Raw genomic sequence first — 22,846 nt, 5'->3', positions numbered from 1 at the left:
GCTGAAGAGGAAATGATGGAGCAGGGATGGAGGGGGCTGATATGTGGAGAGGGGTGGGGACCTCCCTTTCCTTCCCTCCCTCCCTCCCTCCTTCCCTTCCTTCCTATTTATCCATGCATCATTTATTCCCTAATCTTGGGCTCTGGGTTGGGGTCTGTGTTGAGCACTGAGTAAAATATCATCTTGGCCCTTAAGGTGCGTCCAGTCTGGATGAGTAGGTGGACCTGGGAATAATTTGGAGTTGGGTGCACTGGTTAAAAATGCACAATTTGCGGAGGCAGGGGGAGAATCTGGGTGGCTCAGCCTCTTGGGCATCAGATTTGATTTCTGCTCAGGCCCTGATCTGGGTGGTGGGATTGAGCCCACTTAGGATTCTCTCTCTCCCTCTCCATATGCCCCTACCCCCCTTAAAAGATGCACACTTTGGGGGCACCTGACCAATTGGTGGAGTGTGTGACTCTTGATCTCAGAGTCCTGAGTTCAAGTGCCACATTGGACAAGGAGCCTACTTAAAAACAAAAACAAAAACAAAAAACCCTCATTATTTAAAAAAAAAAAAGAAAGAAAGAAAGAAAAGAAAAGAAAGAAAGAAACAAAACACACTTAGGGTCCCTGCCAGATCTGTTAATCAGAAGGTCTTAAGGTGGGACCAGACCGGGTCTTCCGGTGGCTCTAAGGCACATGACCTTGAGAACTTTTGGCTAGTGTGATGCTAGGCTAAAGGCCTCTGCAACTCCAAGGACCTAATCCTGGGAGACCCTGGGCAGCTCCTGGAAGAGCCATATCTGAAATTTAAATACATTTGGGACTAAGGAGAGGAAAAGTCTTCGGCATAGAGGCGATGGGGCGGGGCCAACTCAGGTCCCCGCCCACCGACGTTCTCTCCCAGGTGCGGTCGCCTTCCGAGGTGTCTTGGCCTGCGGGGCACTCGTAGTCCCCACCCACCCTTTCCCAGGTGACGCACATTTGAGCCGCCGTCGCTGGGCGGCGCGGGTTCGAGTCCCAGTGTCAGCTGCCATGGCGGACGCGGAGCCCGAGGCTGAGGACGGCAGCGAGGATGGCGGCGGCGGCGGCGGCCGGGCTCCCCCCGGCCAGGGCGGCACCGCCGCTCGCGTGGCCCCGCTGGGCCCCGAGCAGCTGCGGCAGGTCCTGGAGCAGGTGACGAAGGCGCAGCCGCCCGCCGAGCCTCCGCCGCCGCCCTTCGTGCTGCAGGACGCGGCGCGGCGGCTGCGGGACGCGGCGCAGCAGGCCGCCTTGCAGCGGGTCCCCGGCGCCGAGCCCCCCCGCCCGCCGCGCCTGCTGCCGCCCCAGGTGAGGCGCCGGGAGGGACATGGGGAAACTGAGGCCCGGAGGGGGCCGAGGCCTCGGGGCGGACCCGGGCCCGCGTCCCCTCTTCGGCCCTCAGCTGGCCGGCAGGAGAGGCAGCGTCCGCCCCGACCTGTCACCAACTCCTCCCGCGCGCCCCTGCCTGGGACCCCTCCCGCTTCGCAGCGCTGCTCGGGGCGCCTCGGTGCTCCCGGGCTCCTCTCTCGGGCCTTTGTCATTCATCCCGCGTTTGCTGAGCACTCGCTGTGTTCCCGGCACTGCCCTAGGTGCAGCAGGTGCAGCCTTGAACACGGCCCTTGAAGGACATAAGCAACGTTCTGGGAGTGACCAGGGGGCTGCTTTAGAGTGAGGAGTCCTTAGGCCCGACACGGCAGCTGAGACCTGAATGCCCTGAAACGAACCAGCCTGCGGAGCTTTTCCGGTGGAAGGTGTGGCCCGCGCCAACGCAGGGGCCTGGGACAGAGTTAATCACACTCTCTTAGTTCTAAGTCCTCTGGTGCAGGACTTACCAGCCTGAGTGGCCCTGCCCAGCACAGTGCCGACATAGACTTAATGAACGAAACACATTGAAAGCACTCCTTATACTACAAAACATTTCTCAGTGTTAATTATTTCGTGGGTCACACAGCTCTTGGCTACTAGGGAAGTTGGAACTAGGGTATGGTCTTCCAAGCCCAGAGGGTCCCGTGTAGCTCCTGAAGCCAGAGGTCCTTCACATCCTCTGTAAAGCCACATCCCCTTTCAGAGCTGGGGTTGCAAATGACACTGGCAAGTCTCACCCCAAAGTTGCTGGAGAGAAGCTGCTTCCACTGGAAGAAAAAGATGGAGAATAGAATCGACAGTGTTCCTTGTTGTCATTGTTGTTATGAACAGTCTTCATTGTTTTTTTATTGTTTTTTCCACGGAGTGATTTTGGCTGCTTAGAGTTGTACCCACCTGGTGATCAAGACTGGGACCGCTGTCTTGCTAAAGTTGGAGAAGACAGCTATGATTCTGTCTGAACCATTTCCTAGTGGTGTGACCTTGAGTAACCCAACCTCTCTGGGCTTTGCTTCCTTTATTTGCAGGAGGGACGGGTTATTGGACAAGCCTCATAGCTCATACTCTGCTGAAGAAACAAAGGTCTCATGCATAGGGGGCGCACAGCAAGTCTGGAGTCAGGAGGGTGACAGCGGCTGCTGTTTGCAGAGCCTCTGCTCCATGCGTGGCACTGTGCCAGTCCGCGTCTCAGCAGGCTCATGAACGTGTTTGTATCAGCGTTTTACAGGGGGGTTGAGTGACTTTGCCCAGGTCTCCTAAGGTGTGGCTGCCCTCCACCTGTTGAATGTGACCCCGGCTTTTTGGGTTTGGTCCACAAAACCTAAGCAGAATGCAGCAGCATGCTGGTATTCCGTAGCTGATCTCATTGGGATGGCGTAAATTCTCCCTGGCTTCGCAACAGCGTAATTTTGCTGTCTGGTCACCTGAGATACCCTTTGAGCCCCCGCTCTTCCTTGGGAAGCCAGGAAAGCAAAGCAGGTGTGTACCGTGCACCTAAGGAGGTTTTGATCTGACCATCAAGGTAAAACATGACTCAGGTAACTAGAGATGAAGGACTGGTCTAAAGAGATGGCCTGAAGAGAGAGAGAAGTCATTTCTGGCTGAGGGGATCGGAAATGACTTTGTCCAGAAGGGTGAGTCCCAGCTGAAAATACAGAAGAGGACAGGCAGTGGTGGGATGGGGCGGAACATGCATTTCGAAAACCCAGGCCTTGTGGTTCTGTGTGTGTGTGTGTTGGGGGTGGGGTGGGTGTGGATCCGAAGGCGCAGACCAAATGCCTGCACTCCCATGGGCCAGATTTTGTCTCCCGTCCCTCCGCGTCCTCCCTGTTCCTGTGCCACAGAAACATTTCCAGCTCCTTCCAACATGCCCCGCCCTTTTTCATGTGCCTGTGCATTCACACATTTTCCTTAGAAAGGTAGAAAGTCTACCTGGCTGAAATTCTCTTCAGCCTTCTTAGGTGCCCTCCCCGGGGAAGCCAGGCCCTCCCCCACCCCACCCCCAGGTGCGTGAGTCGCTCGGTGATGTCATTGTGTCCTCAGGGAGCCTAGTCAGGCCTTCTGAACCATCAGAGGAGCTTTAGAAAAGCACAGATTTCGGGGTAGGAGGTCCTGATTCAGCAGGTCTAAGGGTGACAGGCCTGGTGGGGGAAGCTGCCCACGTCCTCAAGAATGAGGCTAGGACTTAGCTTCTGTTTTTTGTTGTTGTTGTTTTTTTAATTGAACTCTAGTTGACATACAGTGTTAAACTAGTTTCAAGTGGACAACGTGGCCATTCCACTAGTTTGTCGGTTATTCAGGCCCGACCACAGCAAGTGGGGTCACTGTCTGTCACTGTACAGCGTGTCACAGTGTTACTGACTGTATTCCCTATGCTGTACTTTGTACACTCGTGACTTTTTTTTTTTAATATTTTTATTTATTTGACAGAGACACAGCAAGAGACGGAACAGAAGCAGGGGGGTGGGAGAGAGAGAAGCAGGCTTCCTGCCAAGCAGGGAGCCTGATGTGGGGCTTGATCCCGGGACCCCAGGATCAGGACCTGAGCCGAAGGCAGACACTTAATGCCTGAGCCCCCAGGTGCCCGGACTTACTTATTTTATAACTGCCAGTGTATACCTCTTAATCCCCTTCACCTGAGTCTCCCTGCGCCTCACCCACATTGGCTTATGACACTTAGTAGAGGTTTGCTAAGTGACATACATATGTAACAAAGTATCGAGTATAATACCCATCAGGTAAACTAGTCTGAAACAAATTTTAAAATTAGACCAGTCTTGCCTGTTTTTTGTTGTTGTTGTTGTTGTTGTTTTGAAGATTTTATTTATTTATTTGACAGACAGAGATCATACATAGGCAGAGAGAGAGGAGGAAGCAGGCTCCCCGCTGAGCAGAGAGTTCGATGCGGGGCTCCATCCCAGGACCCTGAGATCATGACCTGAGCCAAAGGCAAAGGCTTATCCCCAAATAGTAGGATTTGGGGAGTGTGTGTGTGTGTATTGATATTATCTGGTGATATCTCCAGAGGTTAGACATTCTAAGTGCTAGTCATGTGAAACAAGTATGATCGTTAAAAGATCATTGTCATTTGATCCACAGGTTCCTCAGGGTTGGTCCTCATGGGCCCCTGGCACCAGCCCTGTACACGGCCTCATAAACTGGTACACTGAGTCATCTCTGCTGTTTGTGGTCGATGTAGCACATAGAGACAGACAGAGGGACTCCAGCTTGATTTCAGTGGGAGGTATCATTTTCATTGCCCCTCCACGTGGTGTAGGGGTGATCCAGACAGAGCCTCTTGGTGGCCCCAAATCAGGGATTCTCTACCAGGGGGCGATTTCGCCCTATGGAGGTGTTTGGCAGTGCCTGGAGACATCTTTGTCTCAAGCTGGGGGCTGCTGCTGGCGTCTGGTGGGTAGAGACGGATGCTGTCAGCTTTCTGCCATGCCCAGGATGGCCACCACAGCACAGAATGAATGGTCTGGAGTGGCCATTGTGCCAGGGTTGGGGAGGCCAGCTCTGGATCATGAGGTCGGACAGAGATGCTGATTATTTCTGCACTGTGAGGCCCTGAGCCTTGTCCATTTTGCTGCCTCTCCACTGAGTCCATGACCCTTAATCTCTAGCACCTGTACGATTGTCCCCGGCACATGGTCATCGCTCAGGGATGATTCGTGGGACATCATTGATGGCAGCCCTCCCCTTTGGTGGGTGCTTTGCTACTGCAGACCGTGCTGTCTTGAACCCACAAGACCTATTTGCACCTATGCTTTGTACCTGTTTTCTTGATGGCATCCCAGAAGTGGATGGAGTTGCTACATCAAAAAAGCATGTGCATTAAAAAAATATTATTTTAAGGTTTATTTATTCATTTTATTTTTTTAATTTTTTTAAAGATTTTATTTATTTATTTGACAGACAGAGATCACAAGTAGGCAAAGAGGCAGGCAGAGAGAGAGGAGGGGAAGCAGGCTCCCTGCCAAGTAGGGAGCCCAATGCGGGGCTTGATCCCAGGACCCTGGAATCATGACCTGAGCCGAAGGCAGAGGCTTTAACCCACTGAGCCACCCAGGTGCCCGTATGTATTCATTTTAGAGAGAGGGAGCACACAAGTGGGAAGAGGGGCAGAGGGACAGGGAGAGAGACTGAAACAGACTCTGCTGAGCGTGGAACCCAGTGTGGGGCTCAATCCCACAACCCTGAGATCACAGCCAGCGCTGAAATCAAGTGTCAGATGCTCAACCAACTGAGCCACCCAGGCGCCCCCTAAGATTTTGTTAGATGTTAAGAAGTTGTTGAAGGTAAGCACCCCACTCCTAGGTGTGCGTCCTGGAGAAACTCAGCGCGTACGCACACACATCCATGCAGGCCTGAGCACACTGCAAGAGCACAGGTCGGAGGCGCTTGTCCGTCAGCAGGAGAGCCACACTCCTCGATGTGGCTGAATTTCATGCACCGGGTCAGGGAGTAAAAAACCTGAAAAAGCCCCATCAATTTGCAGGAGAGGATGCTCACTTACATGAAGTTTAACAACATGTCAAAACGGAACTGCATACTTTTAGGGATATCTATATATATAATATTAAAAAATGCATGAGAGGGGGACCTGGGTGGATCAGTCAGTCGAGTCTGACTCTTGGTTTCAGCTCAGGTCATGATCTCAGGGTCCTGGGACCGAGCTCCGTGCTCAGCCGGGAGCATGCCTGAGATTTTCCCTCTGCCCCTCCCTGCTGCGCATGCTCATTCTCTCCCTCTCTTTCTCAAATAGATAAATCTTTAAAAAGAATCCATGAGAACGATCAGTAAACTTTCAGGCTAAGGTGAAAAAGGAAGAGGCCATGCAGATTAGGAGGAAAGCAGAGAGCTTCCCCTGTAGGGATGATGCCTCATGCCTTGAGGCAGGTAGTAGGAACCTGTGTTGCATTGCTTTTTATGGCTTTTTTTGTTTCTAGAATTTCATTAACTTTTCAAGAAAGTGAGCCTATGTATTGAATTGAGTTCAGTTTAGAGTACTAGGAATTCCAAGTCAACACCAATGTGATAAAACCATAAAGAAGGATATTTCTTATTGGGTCATGAAGTCAATTTAGTGGATTATGATTAGTATTTTTTCAAAAATGATATGGAATAGATACTATCAGAAGGCATTTATGTACAAATGGTAAGTAGTTTTGTGAATTTTAATTTATGTTTGCGTATGTTTCCGTGTGCACATGTGTAAAGCTTATCACTGGCCTGGCCAGAAAGCTTGAGAAAAACTGGGGTAAATGGTATGGGTACATTAAAAAGACATTTATAGGTACGATGGATTTTATAACAATATAAGTATAACAATATAAATATAAAAATTTATAATTTTTAGAAACAATTTCAATAATACATTTAAGATGAGAGCAGAATTGTAGAAATGTTGATAAGCATAATGCTTTTTTCTCCTTCTGTATTTAAGCAACTGGAAGCCATTTGTGTCAAGGTCACATCTGCAGAAATGAAAGATCAGGAAAGGCCAGTGCCCCCACTGGCCACCATCCAGCCCAAGCCAGCCCTGAGCCAGCTGCCCGCCAGGACTTCCAGGGTGCTGGGGCTCCGGCCGCAGCCCCTCCTGAGCACCGGGCCCCGGCCGCGCTTCTTGAGCAGCTCGCTTCCCGTTCAGCTGTTGGCGCAGGGGCCCCTGCCGGCCCTCCAGCCCCCGGCTGCCAGTGGACGGGGTGCCACGCCGTCCCCTTCGCCGGCCCCTGACCCTCCGGCGCTCGCGTCTGTGTCACCCAGCCCAGCGAATTTCTTTCTTTCCGGCTTGCCCACAGAACACACCGAGAAACTCAAGAAGTCCTTAAAAGTGAAAACACGTTCTGGGCGGATATCTCGACCTCCCAAGTATAAAGCTAAAGATTATAAATTCATAAAAACGGAGGATTTGGCCGACGGGCACCTGTCCGATTCTGACGACTATTCCGAACTGAGTGTGGAAGACGATGACGAGCAGAGGGAAAAGCAGGTGCTCTTCGACCTGTCCGGCTGCTCCCTGAGGCCCAAGGCTTTCAAGTGTCAGACGTGTGAGAAGTCCTACATCGGAAAGGGGGGCCTGGCCCGGCATCTGAAACTGAACCCAAGCCACGGCCGGTTGGAGCCTGAGGTGATGCTGTCTGAGAAAGCCAATGGGAGCGTGACTCGAGGCAGGACCGCTGGCCTGATGTCACCGGAGCCGTCCACACCAGCCCTTCGAAGCGAGGAAGGGGCCCAGTCTCCAGGGGCTGGCCCGCAGGTGATGTCTGTCTGCTGACAGTGGCCTTCCTGCCCATCCCGAAGTTAACCTCTGTGGTATCTGATGGGGTTTCGGGGGAAGGCTCAGGTAGAACCAAGATCCCCAGAGCAGGGCATCTGACAGTCCCCTGCCCTTGTCCCACTGCCACCGACAAGCCAGGAGATGGGTGTCCTGTGTGCGGCGTGTGGCGCAGAGTTTGCTGAGCGTGTTCCGTGGGAACGGAGCGGCTAGTTCCGTAGATCTGGGGGTAGAACTAATCACCGAGCCCTCTGGGCTGATGCGGACCCAACAGCAGGCCTTGGGAAGGGTCTGAGCTGGGGGGCAACGGCCCACAGGGGCGCTTCCTGCAGGGTCAGCAGGAACACGCTGCTTTCGCAGGGGTCCCTTCGGACACTCACGGTCAGACAAAGCAGACCGCAGTCACCCTGAGTGTGTGTCACCGCGTCACAATTTACTGACAGCTGTTTCACATTCCTAAACGTGTGGTGTGCGTTCCTCTGCCGGGCGCAAGAGGTCACTCATTTACGAAACGCAGACAACACGGAGCCCTTGAACAAACAGCAGGCCCCTGTGGTCACCCTCCCCCCTGTTGCTAGAACCTTCCTTCCTTTCTGTTTGACTGCAGTGGCTGTCGTTTCTGGCTGTGCTTGCGGCTGGGTGATTGTATTTGGAGATCCTGAAATGTTCGAGAAACCACTGGGCGCCTCAGTCCCTGCTGTGGGACAGGGTCCCTGAGGGAGGGGTGAGGCTGGCAGGGGCTCTGGCTCACAGATCAGCAACTTGGGGCCGGAGCAGGTGTTGTGCGGGCCCAGCACATCCTTCCTGGGTTCTAGCGCTGGAACCACGGGACGGCCCTGTGCTAGGATTCAAAAGTCCTACCTCCCCCGTCGCATTTGCTTCAGTCGCAGTAGTCTTGGCTGCACGTCCCCTTGGGCAGGAGTGTTTTCAATCTTCCAGGACCCTGCCAGGTGGGAATTAGACTTACAGGCTCTGCACGCAGCAGGGAGTCTGCTTGTCCCTCTCTCTGCTCCTCCCCCGCCTGCACTCTCTCTCTCTCCAATAAATACATAAAAATCTTTTTAAAAAGATAATGAAATCCTACACCACAGCAGAAGGAACCTGTAGTTGCTTGACTTCCTGAATACCGGCACTTGGCCTTGGGCGGGCGGCTGGCCAGATGGCCTGTGAGGAGTGCCTGGAGCTGCTGGAGTGGGGAGGGGTGTGCAGGCCTGTGTCTGTCCTGTCCTCTCCCGGGAGCAGACTCTGGCAACTGAAAGCACAGACAGACCTGGCATCCATCCCGGAGCGCCACTGTGAGGAAGATTTAGAGGGAAAATTCTGTAACAGTTAAGAGGACACGCTTGATGCTAGCTGCCCCATGAAGTGTGTTCCTGGTATTGATTTATCGTCCCATCAGTCCTGGGAGGGATTACTCCTGTGTTCAGAGGGGAGTGGGCGCAGAGTGAGGAAGTAGCTAGACAGTGTCAGGCCTGGGGACTCTTGAAAAGCCACGAAGACAGTAGCTTCATGGCTCTTGGGGCCTGGGGACAGGGAAGAATGAATGATGCCAGGGGGTACAGGGGTTTTGTGGAGCGGAGGCTGGGGGAGACATACATGTTTTGGTGACGCCTACACGTCCTTCTCGGTGTACAAAAGGCTGAGCTGTATATTTTTAAGGTATGAAATTTATGGTGTTTGAAAAATATCCAATAAGAGGTGACTTTTTAAAGTCATGGGTGGGGTGCCCGAGTGGCTAAGTTGGTTAAACCTCTGCCTTCAGCTCAGGTCATGATCCTGGGGTCCTGGGATCGAGCCCCGCATCGGGTTCTCTGCTCAGTGGGGAGCCTGCTCCCCACCCCCCCCGCCTGCCTCTCTGCCTACTTGTGACCTCCGTCTATCAAATAAATAAATTTTTTTAAAAAATTTAAAAAAATAATAAAGTCATGGGTAATTATGAATGACCAAATTTCAGTTTAATTTGTAAGATGACAGTGCTGTCAGAGAAGTTCCTTATTTCATTTTGGGGAACACCCAGGGTTATGGTTTGTCAGCTCACTCAAACTCACTGGGTGTCTTAAAGGGGGACTTTGTGGGGAAAGTTTAAGATGTGTTGATTATAGTTAACACATCTTGATGATGCAAAGAAGACCTAATTCAGCAAGCTCCTTGCTTTTGACTTGACTTTTTTTTGCCCTAAGGTCATCACTGTGGTGTATAAAACTTTATTTTGTTTTTGTTTTGGGTGCACAATGCTATCTAGAATAGCCAGTCTCTAGAAGTTGAAGAGGCCTTGGTGTCTGAACCAGAAAACGGAAGTTACTCAGCCCTTCTGGGATCCGAGACACACCCAGACCCCAGAAGTGACTTGTCCGTGGCCCTGACGGAGGCCAGCACAGCCATCGTCGGGCGAAGCAGAGCGGCTCACCCAGCCAGGGGTGCCCGTGCAGCGGGGGTACAGAGCGCTTCAAGAGCCCGAGCTGGGCTCAAGGAGGTGCGTGGCTCCCAGACCCGATTCTTGAAACCCGTGTCTTTGGCCTAGTGTATGACAATTCACTGGTAGGGTTCTGAATTAGAAGTGAAATACCCAGATCAACTAATCAGTCACCTGAAATGTAGTTGGATGGAGGTGCATGAACTGAGGGATAGTATTACCTGAAGCAATTCCGAGCTTTCCCCGTCTGAAGTGACCAGAGGGCTTTAGGGATAGCAAGAGCTGCTCGCCTTTGTAAGTTTTGGAATGATCATAACCTTTTCATAACGTTTTCATAGAAGCATTTAGAAAACAACAGAAATGGTTTCTGTTTTACTGTGAAGAGTTTTAAGGCATAAATATGTTTCAGGTTCTCAACCCTGGAATCTCTATCCCAGCCCCTTGAGAGTAGACTTAGTGAATGTAATGGGGTTGATTTAGAAAAGTGGAACCCTAAATTGAGCCAGATTGCCTTTGGCTAGGATGTGTTTAGCTGCCGGTAATGGCCAGGTGAGTATCTTAAGGAAAAGAAGTGACACACAGCCGATCTTCAGGTTTTAAAAATGTCTGTTGATAAGTGAATTTAAATGTGTGAATTAACTGAATTTAAATTGAAAAAAGAAGTAAAGGGTAGCAGACAGTGCGAGGTAGCGAGTTAGTGAGACGCGGGGTCAGGATGCCCGTCAGGGAACCGGGGCCTCCAAACTCACCCACAAGGGGAAGCGAGAGGTTTTCAGAGAGGAAGCGGGTTTCTTAGAAATCATCATGAGCTTGCATGCTCTAGCGGGAAACTTAAGCCCTGGTGAATTTGCTTTTCTCTCATTGGGCTGGTGAATTAATCCTGGGCGACTAATATTTGGGAGTAGGAGTAAGGTAGTCCTTGACTTGATTCATCCCTTAACATCCAAAATCCCATCTGCTGAGCGCCCTGTGCGGTCCAGTGCAGCCGCCGCACCCCGGCCCAGCTCCTGGTTTCCCGCATTCACTCTCTCTGCTTAACAGATGAGGAAGCCGACGGGTTCGAGAGCTCCCGAGCCCCTTCACGCCTCCGCTCTCTGCGATTGCTCCCTTCTCTCCCATGCCACTGTTCCCCTGGGTGCCCTCGTTCACCTCCTGGTTGCCCAGGCCGTCGGCCCTCTGCGGACACCCACGTACTGCCGCTTCACCCCGTTCGCGTCTCCTGAGCCCCCGAGCTCTGATTTCAGATGTCGCCACCGGGGTGTCTGTCAACTGCTCCACCTTCCACTTCTCACCGCCAGCTTGTTCAGGGTCTGCCTGGCTCCAGCTGGGAACCCGGACTCATTCCCGACTCCCCCTCCCCCTCCCCCGGCTCCTCCCCTATCTTGAGGACCTTGCCCTTCCCGCCTCCCCCCTCCCCGCCACCCCTGCGTTCAGCTGGGTCCTCCTCTTCCCCCGTGGCCTGTCCCTTGGCGGTGGTCTCCAGACCGCAGGCTGCCCGGGACTTGCTTGCTCTGGAGTGTCCCGGGAGAGTAGGGAGCACCCTTCCTGCCGCAGGGCCTGGCACTCCCTATGTGCCCAGGGGAGTCACGGGGCGTTGGACGTGCACCGCAGAGGGGGCCATAGCCTTGTTTGGGGGCAAACAAGTGAGATCCTCAACACACAGAACACTTATGGTTAAGAGTTGCTTCATCGCTGAGATTTGGGGAAACGTTACGTCTCTCATGTTCTTTGTTGCACCGGCTTGTCGGTCACTGGGACATTCAGAGCTGTCAAATGCTTCCTTCCGGTAGTTTCTGCACCAGTGTGACCGGGACGCGCTGGTAGAGTTGGCGCTGCCGCAGCTGGCCCAGGCCGTGAGCGTGTACGAGTTTCTGCTGATGAAGGTGAGTCGCTCGGCAATTCCAAACGATGGAGGGTGATTTGAAGTTCTTTAGAAAGACATCCGTCACATTTATTTTAGAAAAAGCCAGACCATTTGGAATCCTTTCCGTCCCCCAGGACAGAGCCGGAGCAACTGCCCGCTGCTGCCCGCTGCCCCCCACTTCCGCCAGACACCTGCCGTGGGGCCCTGCCTCCCCCGCCTGTTTTAACTTGGTGTGCGAGGCCAGAAAGCAGTGACGGCAAACTGTGTCCAGCCCAGGGCCCTTGTCACCTTTCTCCCTTGCCCTCACCGGCCTGGTCCATGAGGCTCTCCTCCCCGGGGGGCCTGTTGTGACAATGCAGGAGGCCCAGCAGAGCTGCCCGAGGACTGAGGACCTGGTGCTCCTCCCGCCTGTCCCCAGGACCTTTCTAGTCCCTTCGTGCTCCCTGGCCACGCCTCCTCTGGAGCTCTGGCCCACCGTCCTCTAGGGCCATCACCCAGGCGGTGCTTTGCTCTCTGGCCCATCCTGGAGTCCCCACTGAGCACAGTGCTGGGCACACAGGGGCTCTCACTGGGAAGTGGAGAAGACAGGCCAGTGACAGCCTGAGGAGCTTGTCTCCTTCCCTCCTTGAAGCGGCTTTCTGTTCTGGCCATTTTGTCGCCTCTGGTTTAAACCTTTCTTATCATCTTTATCTTCACAAAGGTTGAAACAGGTCATCTAGCAAAACCTTTGTTCCCAGCTGTGTATAAGGAATTTGAAGAGTTGCATAAAATGGTTAAGAAGATGTGTCAAGACTACCTCAGTGGTGCTGGTCTGTGTTCCCGGGAGCCTCTGGAAATAAGCAACAGTAAGGTAACAGGCTCACAGAGGAGGAAGTTTTGCTTTTACATTTGCCAAAAGAGGGATCTCCATTTGAAGAATAGAATGGTTTTATTTTTAGTTATTATTTAAAGGAATCTCGACACCCAACATGGGGCTCGAACTCCCGACCTTGAGATCAGGCACCGCACGTTCCACTGACAGAGCCGGCCAGGCGCCCCAGAGGAGCATGTTTTTAGTAGGGACAGAACCAACTTCTTTTCAGCTCTCTCGCTCCCGTCATGTAACACTTTTTAACTATAAAAGCAAATGGCGCTTGTCTGGGGAAACTCAGGAATGCGGAGAAGCTGACGGCAACTGGACAGCCCCATTGTCTTCCCTCCCACTGCTGATGTCGGGGACAGTGTGGTCAGTGGGCGTGTGGCTTCCGCTCACCGTGGGCTGGGGAGGTGACCGGGTCACACACACGGACTGTGGTGGTTCTGACAGAAGCCTCCTTTTCACTGTCCTTGTCGTCATGCAGCGCAGCCTCTGGCTCTGTCGGGTTCTGGATAAAAATACGTTTAGAACGGCTGTGGTTTTACTTGTTTTGGATGAAACCTTTGCTGGGCACCACATGCCCTGTGTGGTCTGGTCATTTGGGGGTCCCCGCCGGGCGGACCCCCTCGCCCCCACCTTGAGGCCGAGCTCTGAGCAATGCCGTGGCTGTTTACTCAGAAACTTGCTCACACAGCTGTAGCCGGCACGCGGGGTCCCAGCCCACCGGGCTCGGCCGCTCGCCGCGGACAAAATCCACAGGCAGAGAGGCGAGTGGTGGGCACACAAGAAAGGACTTCGTGTCAGTGAGTGACAACGGGAGGACCGCGGACTAGTGTCTCAGAGTCTCCCAAGCCCTGAAGATCCTCCCAGGTCTGTCTAAGGAGAATGGGGGACGAAGAGGGTGGTACGTGCAGGGGGCAGCGAAGGTCTGGTGTCGCTGTCGTGGGCCGGTCAGGAGGGGTCTTGCTGGCTCCGGCCGTCCTTGTCGCTTGAGGGGGTAGTTTCGGTTCCCTTCACAGGATGCTTTGTCCTCAGGGTCTTGTGTCTGAGCCAAGAGGCAGCTGGAAAGAAGAGGCCAGCTAGCAAGTTTGAGGTCCAGGGGGAGCAGCCGCTGTCCTCGTTCACAGCCATAAGGAATACTTGGGCTGTGTTGCCCTTAGCTCTGTTGGAGGGTCCATTGGCCTGGTGACCGGTCTGCCCACCTGCTCCTGGAGTTAGAGTCCCAGAGAGTATGTTACTTCCAGAGCGAGCGGTCTTGAAGCGTGCTGAACACGGCCCATGGTTTTTTGGGGTTTTGGTTTTGGGGGGCTGTTTTGGTTATTAGTTTCATACAAATTCAATATTTAACATTACCTAATAATTTTTTGTATTTTGTCTTCTTGAACTACTTATTATAGAAATATAATGGTTTTTTTCTTTTTTTAGAAGATTTATTTAGGGGCGCCTGGGTGGCTCAGTGGGTTAAGCCGCTGCCTTCAGCTCAGGTCATGATCTCAGGGTCCTGGGATCGAGTCCCACATCGGGCTCTCTGCTCAGCGGGGAGCCTGCTTCCCTCTCTCTCTCTGCCTGCCTCTCCATCTACTTGTGATTTCTCTCTGTCAAATAAATAAATAAAATCTTTAAAAAAAAAAAAAAAAGAAGATTTATTTATTTGAGGAAGGAGGGAGAAGCAGATTCCCCACTGAGCAAGGAGTCCAACTTGGGGCTCAGTCCCCAAGGACTCAGTCCCAGGACCCCGAGATCATGACCTGAACTGAAGGCAGACGCTTCACCGACTGAGCCATCCAGGCACCCGTAATGGGTTTTTTCTAAGTCTCATACAGATGCCTTGATGGGCAGGAATCACATATGTGGGCTTTTGGTTTTTGTTTTTAAAAATTTTAGAGAGAATGTTTAGGGTAGGGGATGGGGAAGGGGAAAGGAGAGAGAATCCCAAGCAGACTCTGTGTAGTCCAGCTCGGGGCTCGATCCCGTGACCCAGAGATCATGACCTGAGCCAAAATCAAGCATTGGACGCTCAGCTCCCTGAACCACCCAGGCGCCCCTCAACTTACATGCTTTTTAAACTATGAGCTCAACAGGTGTGTCATCCTGCCACAGGGGGGACTGGACATGCACCACTGTGCACGCCCCTGGGGACCCAGCTTTGCAGGCAGCTCAGGCTGAGCCACAGCCTCCTGGGAGCACAGACAGTGGCAGGTTGGGACATAGACTGGTTGGGAGGCACTGAACTTGAGGGGCTGTTTTCTACCCAAATTCTGATCTGCTGTCCCTCCTTCCCTGCCCCTTCCCCCCTGCTCCACGGTGTTTCCGTCCTACGTCCCTGCATCAGTGACAGTTGTCACTTGTCTCCTTTATCTGATCTTCACAGACTCCCCCGGACAGCTGCAGTCCCCCTGACAGGATCAGGAAGGTCCCCTTGGCTCGGAGCAGGGAAGCCGGGGCCCAGCTCGGCCCTCAGGGCCCCCACACCCTCATCCTTGGCACTGCCTGGAAGAGGAGACCTTGTTCTGGAATGGGTAGGAAGGTAGCCGTGAGCGTTCGGAACAGGAGAGGAGTCAGGGGCGAGAACTCATGTCTGACTGATGCTGAAGAGAGCAGAGTGAATTTTTAAAAAAATTTCTCAGTGTATGCTTCTGCGCTGGGCGAGCACAGAACCTTCCAGTTCTGGTAAGAAACCACCTTCTCCCCAGCTGTTCCGTCGAACCCCACATGCACCTTCGTGTCTGTCAGTGTTTGGGGGCTCGCCGCCTGGCGGGGCCTCCCTGGCCCACTCCGTCCCGTACCTCGGGTTGACGTGTGTCCTTCCCCCTCAGGTGGCCGAGTCTTTGGGACTCACTGAGTTCCTGAGGAAACAGGAGGCACACGTGCGGTGCGGGGAGCCGGGCCTGGCCGAAGCGGAGGACGGCCACCAGCAGAAGCGGGGACATGAGGTGGGCGTGCGTGGCGGGGTGCCAGGTGACCCGCCGAGCCCCCTGTGCTTTGACTTCCGCCGCCGGCGCTGGGCTCCAGAAAGGAGAAGCGCGGGCTTGCCTGCTTCTCCCTCGTCTGAGCTGGTTGCCTCTCCCCTTCCCAGACTGCAGAGGAGGGACTGGCCTGGGCGAAGAGGACCAGAAGAGAAGCCCCGGCCCCGGCCCCGGCCAGCCCAGAGCCTCCCGCCGACCGCGGAGGCCCGCAGAAGCCCCCCGCCTGCGCCCCGGCCACCAGCAAGGGTAAAGCGTTCGTGGCCCTGGGGCCGGGCCTAAGACAACCTGGTTTCTCAAGTTTCATCCCAGCCTGCCCGTGTTCTGTCGCCCCCTCGGGTTCCCCGTGGGTCCTGAGGTCTGGGAGGCTTCCTCGGATCTCTTACCTAAATGAAGAGTCCCGAGTGCTGGTGAGCGGATCGCTCTCGGAGGGTCCCGGGGACACAGCTCGCCTGTGGCGTGGCTCTCTGAGGCTGGGCTCCAAGGGCAGTTGGGATTTAACGTGGGAAACAAGACCCACTCTGGTTTTTATCCTGCTCCAGCCAACCTGTCAACTAGACATTGGACACACGGCCCCGAGAGTAACTGTGCCATTTTCCAAGTCGCCTGATACCTTGCTTGATGCTAAGGTCTCCAGCGCCAAGAGGCATCCTCCGTTTTAGAACTCACTACTGAATTCTGCGGAAGGGGAGGGCAGATGGGTTCCGGGGAGCAGGGACACCCCTGGCCCCTGTTTGGTACCCGGCCCCCCTCACCTAACGAATCCGTGTCGCCTCTTGCAGCCTCCTCCATACTTGGAAGCTACCAGTCCCGAGGGCAAGGAGAGTCTAGGTTTCTATTTGTTTTGCCAGAAATTCGTTTGGATTAGCCTGTTTGGGACAGAGAGTGCGGTGAACAGGCCGTGCCACAGTACACGTATGCTTACCTGTTTTTCCGAACTGTCTAGGTTGTGCCCCTCACGTAAGTGGGAGCGGCTCTTACGACTCAGCGGAAAGCCACACGACGCTGGTTTCCAAGAGTGACAGAAGCGTGTTGCCTGCAGACGAGCAGCTCAAAGCCCTTGCTGACTTAGAGGCCAAGAGTGGGTCCGCAGCTCCTGTTCTCTCGCATCAGCACGTCCGCGGGCCGAGTCTTTGTCCTCCGTTAGAAGAGCCCAGGACTCAGACGCAGGGACAGGTGGCAGCATTCCCTGAAGAGAATATTCCGGAACACTCTGTAGCCTGGAAGGTGGGGGACAGCCTCAGGCCCCGGGCTCTCTGCGGCACCTTGACGCCCACTGGAGGAGCAGACTCCCTGCCGCCTTCTGGGTCTGGAAGCCTCGAGATGCAGGACTCCCCCCAGAGAGGCCAGCGGTCCAGCCCTAGCCACGTCCTGCTTATGGAGGACACAGGCCCTCCACCGGCGAGGGTTCTGTCTGTGGACACGGTGCCAGCTGACTGTGCCCACAGGACTGTGCGGGAGCGGGGGCTGGGCCAGGCGGGGTCACCGTCCTCTGACGGGGGTCAGGGAAGTCAGGCAGGGGATTCGCACCCCTTCCCCTGTGGGCCCGAGGCCTCTGCTGACCAGGGAGGACTGGAGAGTATTATTGCTGTGGGTGAAGCTGTGGCTTTTGAAATTACCCACAGGTGCCACGAGTTGTCTCAGGGACAAGAACCGCTATTTATTCAGAGCTCCGATGGGCTGATCTTGTCCCATCTGGGTTCCCTAGTGTCTGGGCAGGAGGACCTCGTCCTGGTGGCTGGTGCGGATGGGCCCGCCCTGCACACGGGCCCCCGGGAAGGGGCTTCCCCAGAAGGCCCAGAGGCAGAGGCCGCCCAGTGAAGTCGGACCGCGGTCCGGACGTGCGGGTATTTTAGCTGGAGAAGGTCTACTTGAAGTAATGTATATTTTTCTATGGTGAATACGGATGCAAATGAAAGTCTTATTTATAAAGATAATGTCTTTCTACTTGACTGCCTCCCTTCTTCTTCTGTGTCTACCGGCCTGGGTTCCTCTGAGGAGCGAGTCCCTGGAGGCCTCTGACGACTGCCACTGGTAAAGCCACCGCCTCCTTCCTCGCCAGCCCTGCTCCCCCCAAAATGGCGTCCCCTTCCCTCCTGGGCGATCTGCTGCTTTTCTACCATGTCTGGGTTTAGGAACTACATAACCAAGGGGCCATTCTGGGCAGCAGGGGGAGGTGGGAAAGAAAGTCGTTTCTGCTCGCGTGTCATGGGTGCAGGAAGCGGGACCCGTGGCGTCCGCAGCGAGGTGCTGCCGAGCTCAGCCCCGGTCCTCGCATGTCTCCCCTGCTGCCACCTGGCCTCGGCTCTTTGTTGACCGTCCCCCTTGGCTTTGTCATGGGGAAGGAAGGACAGGGAAGGCCCTCTGTCCCTCTTGAAGACAGCACAGGCGTCCTCTGCCCGCACTTGCAGGGGCAGTGCTGGGATCACAGCGGCACCCCCTCATGCCGCGCTCCTTCTGGGGCCTGCTGTGGAGGCGCAGACTCTCGTCTCGGGCATTTTCCTGTCCTCTCGCTTGGTCTCTAAGCTGGATCCACAGAACAGAAGGGCGGTGTCCTAGGTCCTAGTGGCTACAGCAGAGAGCCAGCCGCAGTGCCCCACGAGGGTTGGGCTCCCAGGGGAGGTGGTGGTGCCCGCTGTGGACTCAGGGACACTTCTCAGGAGCCTAGAGTGAGTCGCCTCCTGGCATCCTGGAGTGAGGACAGAGCGTCCTGCCTGGGGATCGTTCACGACCCTCATCAGGCGAGTCACGCAACAAACCAAGTCAGGTCTGGACCCCCGCTCTGGGGTCTGGACCCAGGCCCTGTCAAATACAAGTTTGTTTTCTATTTACAGGACATTCCCGAACCCCCCAATACAGCTTAATTTCACCACGGTGGGTGTGCCGTTACAAACAGATGGTGGAGTAAAACCTCCTTGTCCCACGAAGCAGGAGGTGCTGGCTGTGTGCCCGTGAATGTGACCTGTGTCCGTGGAGGGACAGCAGCTGCCCGGACTGACGGAGATGCCTCCGTGCTGGATACCTGTGCTGTACTGGCCAGGGCAGCATTTACAGGGACCCTAGACAGATTTATAACACAGCTTCTACCCTGCAGTGCTGCGCGAGCAGACACACCTTATTCCATACCTAGCAAATGAAGAAAACTTCTTTTTTTTTTTTTTTAAAGATTTTATTTATTTATTTATTTGACAGAGAGAGATCACAAGCAGGCAGAGAGGCAGGCAGAGAGAGAGGGAAGCAGGCTCCCCACTGAGCAGAGAGCCCGATGCGGGGCTCGATCCCAGAACCCCAAGACCATGACCCGAGCCGAAGGCAGCGGCTTAACCCACTGAGCCACCCAGGCGCCCCTTCCTTTTTTTTTTTTTTTAATAAAGATTTTATTTATTTGACAGACAAAGATCACAAGTAGGCAGAGAGGTAGTCAGAGAGAGAGGAGAAAGCAGGCTCCCCCCTGAGCAGAGAACCCGATGTGGGACTTGATCCCAGAACCCTGAGATCATGACCTGAGCCAAAGGCAGAGGCTTTAATCCACTGAGCCACCCACGTGCCCCGAAAACTTTTGTTGTGAAGAATTTTCCTTTGTATACAGTCCATATATATACACACACACACACACACATTATATATATTTTTTAAGATTTTATTTATTTGACAGAGATCACAAGCAGCAGAGAGGCAGGCAGAGAGAGGGGGGGAAGCAGGCTCCCCGCTGAGCAGAGAGCCCGATGTGGGGCTCGATCCCAGGACCCTCAGATCATGACCTGAGCCGAAGGCACAGGCTTTAACCCACTGAGCCACCCAGGTACCAAATATATATATATATATATATATATATATATATATATATATATATATATACTTTTTTTTTAAGGTTCTATTTCTCTACTTGTCATAGGGAGAGAGAGTCAAGCAGTGGGAGAGGCAGAGGCAGAAACAGGCTTCCTGCTGAGCAGGGAGCCCGATGAGGGACTCAATCCTGGGACTGTGGGATCATGACCTGAGCTGAAAGCAAACGTTTAACCGACAGCCACCCGGGCGCCCCATATATAGTTCTTATAATTTGAGATACTCAAATTAGGGGCAGGAGTGAAGAGGCATCAGGTCACAGACCCGGGGACACATACCACCCAAGCGACTCCCACGGGGTGACTGGTGTGGACTCCAGTTTCCAGCATTTGTCATCTGTCCTGGCACCAGGTCCCTGTTCAACTACTGTCATTCCTAAGTGCAATGAAAGAAAGCCCTCTATTTCTGTGTTCTCTGGAAAGTGCTGGGCCCTGCTGCTGCCCCGCCAGGCTCATCCACGTTGGCCTCCCCAGGGGTCACGGGAGTGGGGAGAGCTGAACCAGAAGAGAGCCTGCGGGGAGCCGGTCTTTAATGTCCTCTGAGGCCTACATGTTAAAGAATAATGTCTGTTTCCAGCTAGAGGATAATAACTACTTCTTGTGAAATGCCCAAAGCTACCAGAAGTGCTGCCAAGCACGACCGGCCCGACCTCAGCCCTCCGCCCCTAGGCCAAGGTGAGCACTTTTTCCTTTTGGTGATTTACCTCCATGTGTCCAAGTTATGTCTCTCTCAAAGCTGTCTTGATTTATTCATGTTCGATGGCTTCGTGGGACACGGGACATGGCTCGCACACCTCCCCGCTGCACCTGCGGGTGTCCCTGTATCACAGGGGGCATTAGGTCAGGATTTAATGCTCACGTGAACTGTAAATACGGCTCATTGCTGAGTCTGTTGGTGTGCTGGGATGACTCTGCCTTCCGGAAGCTTTGGTTTTTCCTAGAGAGAACTGCCTTGGGTTTTTTCACTTGCTTCATATCTTGCTTGCTTTTCTGCCATTTGTTGTTGTTTAAATTCTATTTATTTATCCGTGAGAGACAGACATAGAGAGGGGTAAGTGGGACATGGGACTCAATCCCAGGACCTCAGGATCATGACCCAAGCCGAAAGCAGATCCCCAACCGACTGAGTCACCCAGCACCCCTCTGCCATTTGTTTTTTAACATAATTATATGTGCGTATAGTTTAATGGGCCAGTTCTCTGAGACTTGTGTTTTAAAAGAGAAAGCAGCCCCTCCCCTTCCTCTTCTCTTGATTTGATGCTTGTACCCATGACACCAGGATCTCCACCGATGCGACAGCGAACGCTTCCATCTCACCACGTGACTATTATGTCATTCCCTCCCTCCAACCTCTTCACCACGTGACTATTACGTCCTTCCCTCCAACCTCTTCCACGTAACTATTACGTCCTTCCCTCCAACCTCTTCGCGTGGTAGCCGCCTCCAGCCCTTGTAGCTGTGTCTTTGGCGGTCCAGCCCGCGTCACTGCGGAACAGGCTGATACTGACACTCGGTGCTCCACTGGCTCCCGGAGGCCGAGTGCCGCCATGCTTCCCCCAACACCGTCACCGCCACCCACGCGCACACTTGCCAGCCTTCCCCTTGGCAGGGGATCCGCCGGCTGCTTCTACGGAGGTAGTGGGGGTAAGTGACTTGAAGGAGCTGGCATTTTACTTCTCCCTCATCTTCGTCCGTTCAGGTGGCTCTAAGGGAGTCACAGACTGAGACTCCCAGAATCAGCAGGGGCTCGCTGCTCAGTCACGGAGGCTGGAGATACGAGGCACCGGCATGGCTGGGGGAGGGCTGTGTCCCAGCCGGCGCCTTCTCGCCGTGTCTTCACACACTGGAGGGGACCCGGGGAACCCTCTGGAGCCTCTTTCATAAGAGCGCGGATCCCACGCATGGGGCTACCCCACCCTGTTGTTAACCATCTCCGCCGGGGGTTAGGATTTTGACATAGGAGTCGGGCGGGGACATGTGGAGACGACGGCACCTCCCAGTGAACACGTGAAGGCACTCCGGAACTTGAGCGGCTTTGCTGCAGAGGTGGCCCAGGCCCAGGGCCCAGGGGGCTTCCTCACTCCTTGGAGGGATGAGGGGGCTCATCACCCTCATGTCTACCCCCAAGATGTGAGGGGCAGGAGGGGCACACACAACTTTTGAGAACCAAATGCACATCTCACTCATGTGGCCACAGCTGGTGACAAAGAAGGTTCTGGAACCTATTAAGCTGGTAGCCGTGTGCTAGCTAAAACCCAGATGAAGCAAAGAATATGGAAGGACTACCCATGGTCTCTGCCAAACCCCTTCTCCCAGGACGGTTAGAACATTTGTGGGTCGGTCTGGAGAGGCGGGAGTAACAGCTCTGGAACCTCGCCAGCTTCAAACAATGGAGGTATGTGTCTCCTTGTGCAACGTGTCCCTCATAGGCCGGGGGACAGCACTGCCTCAGCACAACCGGGTCAGGAACCCAGCGGGGCAGCCACATCGCAAACTCTGCCAGTGGCCAACTCCGAGGAAACCAAAGGGAGGGCTGCCCTCCTGTGGCCAGAACCTGCCCTGTGGTCACCCCCAGTGGCAAGGGAACCATAAGGACCAGTTCTCGTGGGCCACAAAGGCAGGACTCCAGGAATACTTGGTGACCAGCGCAGACGGCTGACCCACTGTCAGGTCATGTTATTTAGGACGAGAAAGTGTGGTATGTTGTGACCACTTCGATGCTTTCATATAAGATTTTGGGTTTCCTAGAAGCTGGTTTTTTTTCCTTTTTTTCCTTTTAATGAAATGTACTTACCATGAACTGCCCCCAGAACCCTTCCCCAGGCCTGTTTCTGTGGACAAGGAGCCCTTTGCAGGCTCCTTGGCTGTCTACTTTGGCAAGATACCTGGAGGCACAGAACCATGTCAACAGCCTCCATGGTTTAAAATTTTTTTTAAGACTTTTAAAAATTTATTTGACAGAGATCACAAGTAGGCAGAGAGGCAGGCAGAGAGAGAGAGAGGAAGGGAAGCAGGCTCCCCGCTGAGCGAGAGCCTGATGTGGGGCTCGATCCCAGAACCCTGGGATCATGACCTGAGCCGAATGCAGAATAGCCTCCATGGTTTAGAAGCCTGTCAGCTCTCTGGAGACTTCACTGTTGTGTAGTGAGTGCAGAACTCAGCAAATTCAACCACCAGAGGGGTCTTCCTTTAATTTGATGCCTCTTCCATTTCGTGAGGCATCTCTGGACCAATGCCACTGGATAATTTGTCCCTTAGCT

General features: G+C 53.9%; 1 protein-coding gene across 4 annotated transcripts; it reads left to right on the top strand.

Moving 5' to 3' along the window:
• Window positions 1-1,017: 1,017 nt before the first annotated feature.
• On the top strand, window positions 1,018-17,688 carry ZNF839 (zinc finger protein 839). Of its 4 annotated transcripts, none has more exons than XM_044230002.1 (8): window positions 1,018-1,311; window positions 6,815-7,627; window positions 9,888-10,118; window positions 11,849-11,941; window positions 12,623-12,772; window positions 15,595-15,711; window positions 15,855-15,990; window positions 16,688-17,688. In XM_044230002.1, exons 1-8 carry the CDS (start codon window positions 1,018-1,020, stop codon window positions 17,560-17,562), a joined length of 2,709 nt encoding a protein of 902 aa, XP_044085937.1. In that variant the 3' UTR covers window positions 17,563-17,688. The 4 variants fall into 4 exon arrangements, with proteins under 4 accessions (XP_044085937.1, XP_044085938.1, XP_044085940.1 ...); XM_044230005.1 differs by lacking the exon at window positions 1,018-1,311 and adding an exon at window positions 1,472-2,844; XM_044230004.1 differs by lacking the exon at window positions 1,018-1,311 and adding an exon at window positions 2,860-2,999.
• Window positions 17,689-22,846: the final 5,158 nt, after the last annotated feature.

Source organism: Neovison vison, chromosome 13, assembly GCF_020171115.1.
Source record: "Neovison vison isolate M4711 chromosome 13, ASM_NN_V1, whole genome shotgun sequence".
Lineage (NCBI taxonomy): Eukaryota > Metazoa > Chordata > Mammalia > Carnivora > Mustelidae > Neogale > Neogale vison.
The sequence above is the reverse complement of the archived record's forward strand: the minus strand, read 5'-3'. Positions and strand labels throughout refer to the sequence as shown.

Bases quoted from the DNA above. Each gene is read 5' to 3' on its own strand.
- ZNF839 (XM_044230002.1), top strand. From the start codon at position 1,018: ATGGCGGACGCGGAGCCCGAGGCTGAGGACGGCAGCGAGGATGGCGGC. The intron at 11,942-12,622 runs GTGAGTCGCTCG...ATCTTCACAAAG, and splicing joins ACGAGTTTCTGCTGATGAAG to GTTGAAACAGGTCATCTAGC. The intron at 15,712-15,854 runs GTGGGCGTGCGT...TCCCCTTCCCAG, and splicing joins AGCAGAAGCGGGGACATGAG to ACTGCAGAGGAGGGACTGGC.